Source organism: Anabrus simplex, chromosome 8 (genome assembly GCF_040414725.1).
Source record: "Anabrus simplex isolate iqAnaSimp1 chromosome 8, ASM4041472v1, whole genome shotgun sequence".
In the NCBI taxonomy this organism is placed as follows: Eukaryota; Metazoa; Arthropoda; class Insecta; order Orthoptera; family Tettigoniidae; genus Anabrus; species Anabrus simplex.
The window spans coordinates 243,635,769-243,646,422 of record NC_090272.1 but is presented as its reverse complement, the minus strand read 5'-3'; the positions used below and the strand labels follow the sequence as shown (position 1 = coordinate 243,646,422).

The 10,654-nt window shown below is 40.4% G+C and overlaps 1 protein-coding gene across 1 annotated transcript in view; it reads right to left on the bottom strand.

The window, feature by feature from the left end:
* Positions 1-1,038: 1,038 nt before the first annotated feature.
* Gar1 (Gar1 ribonucleoprotein) overlaps positions 1,039-10,654 on the bottom strand; it is a 30,361-nt gene continuing 20,745 nt past the window's right edge. The window contains exons 4-5 of the mRNA XM_067152221.2: positions 7,857-8,072; positions 1,039-1,809 (exon numbers count right to left, since the gene is read on the bottom strand). Coding sequence (XP_067008322.1) covers positions 1,513-1,809; positions 7,857-8,072 — 513 coding nt within the window. The 3' untranslated portion in view covers positions 1,039-1,512. The remainder of the gene's footprint in view (positions 1,810-7,856; positions 8,073-10,654) is intronic.

The following is a 10,654-nucleotide window of genomic DNA, read 5'->3' as shown; positions in this document are numbered from 1 at the left end:
TTCTAACACAAAAACGTGAAATTTCCAGTCTTATATTAGGACTAAAACAGTAATAGGCAATCCCAAAACCTCCCATGGCTTTATGTATGTAAGGTGCAACATCTGTTCTGGTCTCGCTAACATAATCATGTACGATAATATTAAAATACTACTGTAAATCTGTGTTACTTAAGAAGGAGCAGTTTCGATTCCTGCCTGAAACCCCAGTGACTATACAGTGCCCTGAGGGAAATGCCGAAAACATGTTCGGCGAAACACTCGAAAAAAGTAAAAATAAATAAACATCTAACCCTGGACGTAATGTAGATGTTTTGCAAGTGCGAACATTTGACGAAATCCGTTCCATCTTCAAGTAGAGCTGTCGAAATGCGCTCTGTCTCCTTCCAGTTGTTGTGGACACTCTCTGATTTGTGATTTCCATGGATTCTCTAAACAATACCACCCGAATACAATGCTAAGATGGTCCCTTATACAAGTTCGTCGCCGATCGCTTTTCCAGTACAGTACTTCCTCAAATTACCGCAATGACGAGACGTTAACACCAAGATCCGCAAGCATGCCGTTGCCGTCCTTTCGTGAGACGCAGTTTCTTGAAAAACGCGTAATCGAGGACTTAGCGTTGATGGGACTGAAATTTCTGGACGGATGTTCCGGGAAATAATTTCTTCGAGGAACGGATAATGCAGGATTTTTACGTGATTTAATTAGGAAGCTCGCGGGACCACGTAATTTGAACGAATAATACGGGAAAACGTAGTTTCTGGGAACGTATAATCGAGGTTCTACTGTATCATACTGTATGTAATAATAATTAACAAATCAGTGAATTACAGTATTACACACATCCATCTGAATAGCTGAGCATCATGTGTAGGCAGACACAGATACTGTATCATATTATGTGTTGCGGTGTTCTTTTACCAGGAGAAAAGAAACAATGTTTTGTGTAATATAGAAACTCGTCTAATTCCCTTGCAATTCCACTTTGAGGAAGTTTTCCTCTATACGATTATCAATTTCCGTGTGCAAAAGAGCTACTTTTTAGCTAAAAATATACAAGTATAGTTTAATGATTCCTGCAATGGATTCACAATAACAAATATTTAGGAAATGCTATACATTCCTGGAAATAGGACAAAATTACCAACCAGAAACACAAGGTAAAGGATATTCTGTAGTCCTTGTATATCAAATTATAGATGCAGTCTAGCATAGCAGTGCATAAAAATCCTATCATTCCTAAGAACGTGAAAGAATTGTAAAAACCAATCCAACAGAGCTTATAATTAAAGCTTACCTAGGTCAAATGTCATTAGATTTCTGTAGGTAATGAACAACAGAATGGGGATTTGTTTCAAATTTTTTAAACACAAAACTCCAAAGACAATGTCATAAGTCTGTAACAATATTAGCACTGCACTGTGTTTCTGACATAGTTGAGTCTCTTTGCACACGCAATCTTCCACAGCTTTTTCACAGGTCACTCCAACAGGTATTTTTAAGATCACTAATCTATCTTCCCCAACCTCCCCCTCCCCCACCTCCGCCTCGTCCATATCCTCCCCCACCACCCCCTCGCCCAAACCCTCCACCTCCTCGTCCGTAACCCCCACCACCGCCACGCCCTCCTCCTCCAAACCCTCTTCCTCTTCCACCACCTCCTCCAAATCCTCTTCCTCCACCACGTCCACCGCGACCGCCTCCCCCTCTTCCACCACCTCGTCCTCTGCCGCCACGTTTCTGGACGGAACCAGGAGGTTGAGGCAGAAATCTCTGAAGAGGCAGCAGTTTATTAGGATCAATGAACAACTGAAATGAAGAGATCAGCAATTAATTCAAGTTATTTCCATTCCACGACAAAGCAGCACTGACATGGACACAATCAGACAAGAGCTAAAGATCTTTTAACACTTTCCAGCCCAAATTATTTCAAGTGGTGAGGGAAGGAACTCTTTCATGAAAAATTACTAAAATTTGCATCTTAAACATGATTATTTTACTTATTTACTCTTGTCAGGAGCAACACAGTAATTTGTACAAATTAATTTCCTCATTAATTTTAAATATTAAATCAATACACACAAGGAAATAGTAGGGGTACTTAAAAAATTATGAACATTCTCTTAGATCACAGCAGCCTGGTCTCACGATGTAGGGGATGAGCTGCAGTTGAGGAGGTGAACATGGTTTGTTTACAGAGGGTTGACTTACAAGGGAAGCCCCACTTCCTAATGATCTTGGATCTACCAACCCCAGACACTCATACGTGGTCCGCGGGGAGATTTTCAGATGGATCCACCTACCCAGTCTAGTCCTCCAGGCCGTTAACATCGATGACTGAGGTTATCTGTATAAGCATTCTGTCGTATGCAGGAAACTTCTCCTACACTTCAGCCAATGATGGGCTGGCTCATATTCATGCAATACGTGTGCTTGTGACATAGATGTTTTTGATTTTTCATGTGTGGCTGCCATTTCATGTATGATGTCTGCTATTGTCCATCCAAGAGTTAAAAGTGTAAGACAGCGCGTGTAGCAAGTGAAGCAGCACAGCTATCATACAGCACTTAACACGAATAACTATGGCACTGATTTGAGGCGCAATAATAATGGATAGGTGAGATAAGATACACAGATAGATAATAATTGAAACATAGCATTCCATAAAATAACAAAAATATCATCAGCATGCCTATTCCAGAAAACTACATTACTTGGTTGTTCAAGATTTTATTGTACTGTAAGTTGGTAGGTGGCTCTGCTTTAACCTGAGCGCAATTATCAAAAGCACAATTGACATGCAGGAGGACAACAAACAGGTGTGTGTCATACAAACTTACTTATTCTTTTTGCTCTTCCACATAACACGTAATTGCTTACACTGTTCCTTTTCTTTCATTTTGCAGTTTCCTTAGTAATCCGATCCTATTCCACACGGTCAAGCGGATACTCTTGGGCTTATCCAACCTAATAACATCAAACAAAACCAAACCCCATGGCCCCGAAGAGCCTTGGCCTACCAAGCGTCCGCTGCTCAGGCCGAAGGCTTGTCGATTATGAGGTGAAGCGTGGTCAGCACAACAAATCCCCTCGGCTGTTATTCTTGGGTTTGTAGACCGGGTCCGCCATCTCACTGCCAGATAGCTCCTCAATTGTAATCAGGTAGGCTGAGTGGACCTCGAACCAGCCCTCAGATCCAGGTGAAAATCGCTGATCTGGCCGGGAATTGAACCTGGGGCTGCTTCCTAATTACATCACCTTTCATTTTAATTAAGAACCTCTGGATACATATATGGGATACATTGTTTATAATCCAAAGCATCAACAGTCATTTAGACAGCAGAACTGAACATTCGAACAAGCTGGACATACATGCAGTGATCAAATGTGACAAGGAATGTGCTTTTCATGGCAACAAATAAGTTAACTTTAACAAAATTTGACAAAGCTTTTATCAGACTCTGTGTATGTAGTATTTTAACCATAACATGTTTTTATGCTTTTGGATGTGTTTTTTGTGAACTTATATTAACTTGCCGATTTTGAATTACAGGCCTGAAGATGACCTCACGCAAGGGTCAAAACTGATCTCATACATATGAAATGGTGTAATAATTCCTCTCGTATTCTCCTGAATCTGTTTAAATTATACTAATAGGGCTTCTATATGTATAAGTAACTAAGTTTTGTGTGTTATCAAAAGTGTGATAAAAACCAAGGTTACAGTACAGTATTTTTATTCATTTCAGATTACTGAAAACTGCCAGAGTACTGATGATTCTTTCCAGTCTTTGACCAGTTTTAAAAGTATATTTGCCTGTATGATGCAATAGAGCACATTACTATAAAACCTCTACTTTTTCTTACATAATTTATGCACTCTTTTTCCAGGTCTCTAATAATCAATCCCAGGTCTTCTTTATCCATTTCCTGTGCTTATCGGCTTTCTTCTGTTCCCACACTACCCTCCCAAACAAGCTGCAAAACACAAACGAGCTTGTCGGGGCTTGTAGGCCTAGAACTGGGGTGTCGTTTTGTTTTGTTTCCCCCTCCTTCCACACAGACCTGTCATGCGGTTTACTTTTATTATGTGTTCCTATCACTTTCTTCTTCTTCTTCTTCTACTCTACGGCCTCATTTGGCCACTTCAGTCTGGACATCTTCTTCTATAGGTTTTCATTCTGAATTGCCTAGTAGATTTTCATTCGTTCTGATCGTTTCTGTCGTTCCTCATCTGTTTTTTTTTTTTTTTGCCATTTGCTTTACGTCGCACCGACACAGATAGGTCTTTGGCGACGATGGGATAGGGAAGGCCAAGGAACGGGAAGGAAGCGGCCGTGTCCTTAATTAAGGTACAGCCCCAGCATTTGCCTGGTGTGAAAATGGGAAACCACGGAAAACCATCTTCAGGGCTGCTGACAGTGGGGTTCGAACCCACTATCTCCCGATTACTGGATACTGGCCGCACTTAAGCGACTGCAGCTATCGAGCTCGGTGTTCCTCATCTGTAAGTACCCTCTTCATCATATGCTGTTTGTGTAGTTTTGGTTTAAATTTTATTTTTATGTTTTTCAGTTTCTTTACATTTTGTCCTCTGTTTTGTAAAGCGTCCAGAGTTATTTCTAGTTCTTCCAATCGTGCCTAATTTCCTTAATCCATCCTACTTGTTGCTTCAGATTCCAGAGTTTCTCTATAATTTTCTGGCGTCCAGTTCTCTGCACACCACGATCCACCAGTGTGCATCTTCTTGCTATTCTTAGGATGTTGTTGATTTTGTTTCTCTGAGTGACTTTCAAGAGAGTTCCGCTTCCGTATCTCGCCTCTGGTTGAACCACCGTCTTGTAATGCTTTAATTTCTTTTCTGATTGATATCTCTCTATGTATATTCCTTTCCTTGTAAAATTAATTATTGTGGTAATATGTGGGAAAAAACGTCAAGGGGATCTTTAAAACCAACTACAAACCCTACTTTCAAATTTTGTAATAATTGTCATTCTATAATAATTTTATAATAGCGTAGTAATCTTTGCACTTTGTCTTCCATTCAATAAATAAATGCATACTAATCACTCCATCAATTCATGCCGTAATATTTTAACAGACGAAAACGAAAATGAAATTTTGTGGGCGAATCTAATCAATGTAACTATATGACAACAAACTTGGGTTTTGCAAACAGAATATACACCTTATAGCCGAGTGGTTTGCAAACAATCAGGAGAAAAAAGCAACCACGAACAGCAACCGCACTCTGGTGACTCGAGTAGCTGATGGTTGTATCATAAGAGCGTAACAGTGTGAAAAGAACCCGAAAAGAAATTACTTGTATCAATTGAATGATGCCACCAGCACACCGAACAAGATGTTTGTCATCGCGCTGTTGTACGTCTCTAAACAGTATTTTACAACCAACAGGATCTCCTTTGTGTATGCGCTTGATATCCTGAAACCGTGGACACGAAAACTGAAAATGAATGGAAGAGTGGCTTTTTAGAATACTGTCTCAGTTGGAGAAGCTCTTCACAAGCTGCCAAAAATTCTGTCAGGTCGGCGGTAAAATGATTTCCTCTGCTGAAAGAAAAACTTGGCTAGTGGCTTGATTTTCCACAGAAAAAAACTGTAACAGTTCTGGCAGGCTACACCACTGTTCGTCGTCCACGAGGAGGGAGCATCTGTCGTCTGAGAATAGAAAGGAAACTGTAACAGTTCTGGCAGGCTATACCACTGTTCGTCGTCCACGAGGAGGGAGCATCTGTCGTCTGAGAATAGAAAGGAAACTGTAACAGTTCTGGCAGGCTATACCACTGTTCGTAGTCCACGAGGAGGGAGCATCTGTCGTCTGAGAATAGAAAGGAAACTGTAACAGTTCTGGCAGGCTATACCACTGTTCGTCGTCCACGAGGAGGGAGCATCTGTCGTCTGAGAATAGAAAGGAAACTTCTTTAACCCAGAATTAATTCCTTCTTTAGCATTTTCCCAGATTTAGTGGCTGTGATTGAAAAGTTCTCAAATTTTGAAAAATTTGCTTCAGAATTCATACACCAAACATTCCTGCACTCTCCTGTTGCATTTTAACTATGGGCACTAACGAATAGGCAATCATTTCTGTAACCGAGCGGGTTGGCCGTGTGGTTAGGGTTGCATTCGGGAGATGGTGGGTTTGAATCCCACCTTCGATAGCCCTGAAGATGGTTTTCCGACGTTCCCTATTTTAATACCAATATAAATGGTCTATTATTGGACATTATAAATTTTCCAGCTAACTCATTCCTGGTTGCCAGCGTTTCGCCCTCGTGTGTTAGGTTGGGCTCCTCAGTTGGTACCTAGCACACCTACCAAGACGCAAGGCTAGTGCATACCGTGGAGGCCACTGCATAGTCTACTTGAAGCCACCAGCAGTGCCAATGCACTATGAGAGACTTTGTCTCTTTACCAAAAACTGACACCTGCTTGGCTATCAGCGTCTTGGTAGGTGTGCTAGGTACCAACTGATGAGCCCAACCTAGCACACGAGGCCGAAACGCTGGCAACCAGGAATGAGTTAGCTGGAAAATTGATAATGTCCAATAACGGACAATTTATATTGGTATTATAAATTTACTCATTTGGGACAAATATTTCAGATTCCCTACGGGAATCACCGTCTACATCTTTCCCTATTTTCACGCCAGGCTGTATTTAATTAAGGGCACGGCTGCCACCTTACCGATCTTAACTTTTTCCCATACTTTTGTCACAAAAAACCTTCAATGCACAGGTGCAACGTTAAATTAGTAACAAAAATAAATCATTTTTGTCTGAATTTCGCCAACAAAAGACAGAGTTTTTTGCACTCTACTTTGGCTGGTGTTGTAAAATGAAATCACACTCCAGCCGTCTCCAGGAAGATATTTGCTTCTCCCCCTTCACACATGTACGAGCGAGATATGAATGATATAATTTTCCTGCTTTTAATTCTGTATGGTTTCCTGAAGCGAGTAATCCATACAATACGATTCTAATTACAAGCCCTCTTGAAATATAAATGGCCCACAGTCACATTTCCTTTGCTCTTCTTGCCTTCACAAAACAAGAATACCATCTTATGCTGGATTTGTTAACCTGTTTCTGCTACATGGTATCTGCTATGGACATTGCTGAATGAACATCACTTTTATTCAGCCACCAAGCTGTAGCGTCCCTCTGGACTAGGAAAGTAACCTGCTTGGTGGTTGGTCTGTCGGCCTCACAGTTATGGCTCGAACATGAAGCTGGTGCCAGAAGTATACGTTCCCCTGTCAGCAAATGAAGACTAGGTGTCGCTGGCATCTTCCTGTATGTCTGTCTCTCTACAAACACTACATGCAATCATTTACCTGTCCCTTTGCATTTGCTTCACGCAAAGAAGACATACCTCTTCCTTGGACAAACTCTAGAATATTTACGAGATTCTTGCTTGATCTCTCTTTTGACCAAACCTCTTACACAGATAGCCATGTATAAAGCGAGTTACTCTGCAGTCACGACATGCACCCAAGGCCGCACGGCAACTACGCTTGTCTAACGGTATCTCATGTTATTTTGCTGGAGATTTCAGCTTCAATCTTGCGACCTTGCAGTAGTAAGCAACAGCTGATTTTCTGCATACAGCCTTCCCATACAGTGAACATCTGATGAGAAGTCAGGTATGGCACGGAGTGTGATCATCGAGCAGCAAATGTCAAACATCACAACAGCACCACACCGCAGACGGAACAGACATTTATTTTTCGGAGAAGCAACTTTTACCCCACGCTGTATATATACTTGTTAAGGTGTTTTGAAAATTATAAAAACCATAATGACAGGAAATACAACCACATTATTATTATACATACCTTCTGTTGTTTTGCAAAAGACTTTGCCTTTATTCCTTCACTCACTTTCACAGACACAAAATAATCCCGTAATGTGCCAAATATCTCATCTATCTTCCCTATTTGTTCCTTATTTTCCAGGTAGACTGGAGCATTAAAGAAAGGCACATCTGACAAACTGACTTTCACAACCAAATCATCTTGTGACGTATGTTCAAAATGTCCTAATTCAACAACCTGCAACAAACGAAATACATAATTAACTGTAATGTAAAAGAGGATGGTTGCATTGAAGGAGCTCGTCAAACATTGTGATACAGTTTTCGATCAGATTATTTACAATGGAGATATCTGCAGCAACTTTGTTTTCTTTTTAATGGAACTATACTAATTTCTGCTACTAGCTGAAAATTTCAAACTACTGTATTATGAATTCATACATGAGACAATCAGTAATACTTCAACTTGTGATACAACTGGTACATACAGGGTGTAGCGGAACTACACCCTCTTCGTGTTATGTTTAGATCGATGGTGCAATCGGATTCATGGAGAAAATGAAGTTATTTTCTTACTTCTAGGAACGCGATTCAAACTGATGAACTTTGGTCTGGCAGAGAGCCAGCCACTGCCTGTTGCTGTGGAAGGGAAGGGAAGGGAAGTAGGAGACGGAGGTAATGCTCGGTGCGAATTGACATGTTTCTCGTTTGTTTTGCTTAGTCGCTTCCCAGCCCCGATGTACAGTTCGTTCAGCACGTCAACCCTGTAGAAAGTGAAGATGAAGTTGTACCAAGAATACGGACAGCTTTGCAGGTCGTTCGCGCACCAGACGTCCAAAGGTCGCTACTACATTGGTGTGAACAGTGCATCGAAGTAGGTCGAACATCTACTGTAATCAAACCATTGGTACATTGTTTCCTTCATTCCATTTACAATGTTGTGAGTGAAGGACCAACAGACGAGACAAGGAACAATCTGATGCAGTTATGGCAGTGACGAGTTCGTAGCAGAGTAACCCCATTTTCTCTACCTATCCGATTGCACCATCCTTGTTAACATACACTCTGTATGTACAAGCCGTGTGATGTATCCCAAGGGTGTGCCATGTTTTTAGGAGAGGCGGTTTATGTTTTTACATGAAATGAAATAATAGTGTTGGTTAAAAAGGAACGCAAACTGAGCTTTATTGTCTCTATTTTGAGAATTGGATGTGAATTTTTGCTGTTTTTTATTGTGTTAACATGTTGGACGAATAATGTTAGGTAGTAGAGTAGGTTATTGAAAATTTGTATATTTTCTTACATTTACAGGTTACGTTGAAGTATTATTGCTTGTTTGTCCAGCCCTTGTCCCGTTTCTCTAAGGGGTCGGGTACGAGGCGAGTTTTTATGACCGGATGGCCTTTCTGACGTCAACCTCATCAGAGGAGTTAATGAGATGAAATGAAATGAATAATTCGATATATAATAGGAAGGGAAAAGGTGAAACCTGGTGCTGGCACTCCTATCAAATAGCACAAAGGTGTCTGCTCAAGGCTTAATGTCTCCATCCAACGGATGAATCACCATTAATAGCGTCATATGCCTTCAGTCCATACGAGCACTGAAGAGAGGTCTGGAATTTAACCCAGGGGTTTTGAGTGCAATCTAGTGATTATGAATTGTATAGCACCATCTCCCCTACCCTGCCGGCCAACATTCTGATGGTGAACATTTTTTCAACCAACAGGACTTGAAGTGGCTAACCACGGTGTCAGACGTCAGCGCCTTAACGACCAGGCAGGCTACACTGAAGTATTATTTCAAAAAATAAATGTTTGATGTATGTATTAATAACGTCTGAATTCGCAAGAGTTTCACATTTTCTGCTAATGTCAGAAATTACTATTGTTTCATTTTTAAAAAACGAGTTAGTGTTGATATGTCCGTTATCAAACATCTCACAGCAAAACGCAGTGCAAAATTTTATGGGCTCCTTTATAACCTGGATCCGCCCAAGATTTTATTCTTTGAAAATCAACTTGTAACTTTTAGCGTTGGATAATGTGCATATGAAGATCCCGGAAAATTCGACATGTAATTTCCGAAGAAAAGGCCCGTGCCATATATGGCATGCTGGGCGGTAGTGCTGTCTTTTGTTTCACATACGGGAATTTGGATGTTATTCTGCATTTGGCTTACCGATATTCTTTTATCCAATACTTTGTTTTGTGAATCATCAGTATACAAGTTTTTCCTTCAATATTTGCACATATTACAAAAATAATGTTTTTCCATAACTATTAAAAATACCTAGATGTTTGATTAATGGTGCTAGAGATGATTTTATAGGGGTTGTAATTGACTTGAGTTGTTAATAGTAGGAGGAAATGAATTTATATTTTAAATAATAATGTTGAAATCTCACAAGCTACCCTAATCACTTATTACATCTTGAGGCAATGAGACAGTCTGTATGAGGAATTATACTAGCGGTATGTACAGAGATAAGTCATATGTTCATGTGAGGACTGCATTAACGGTGATGTTCTGAAAGGCAAGTACACAATACTTATTACCTTTGTGCGTATGATAATCAGTACAACAGTCTACACATAAACCTATATTGCACATGGTACACTGGGCTCTAGGCCTAGCAAGGCAATTTTCCCTTAGTTCCTGGAATTGTAGAAGGTCAGTGATGCATTCCATCGTACTGCACTGAATTATGTCCAAAACCATGAGATCTACTGAAAAAGGGAGCAGCTTAGTAGCATGTGATATAAGTCTGGACAAATGCTCATCAAAAATCAAGATGAGAAATGCCTTCTCAAGACATGT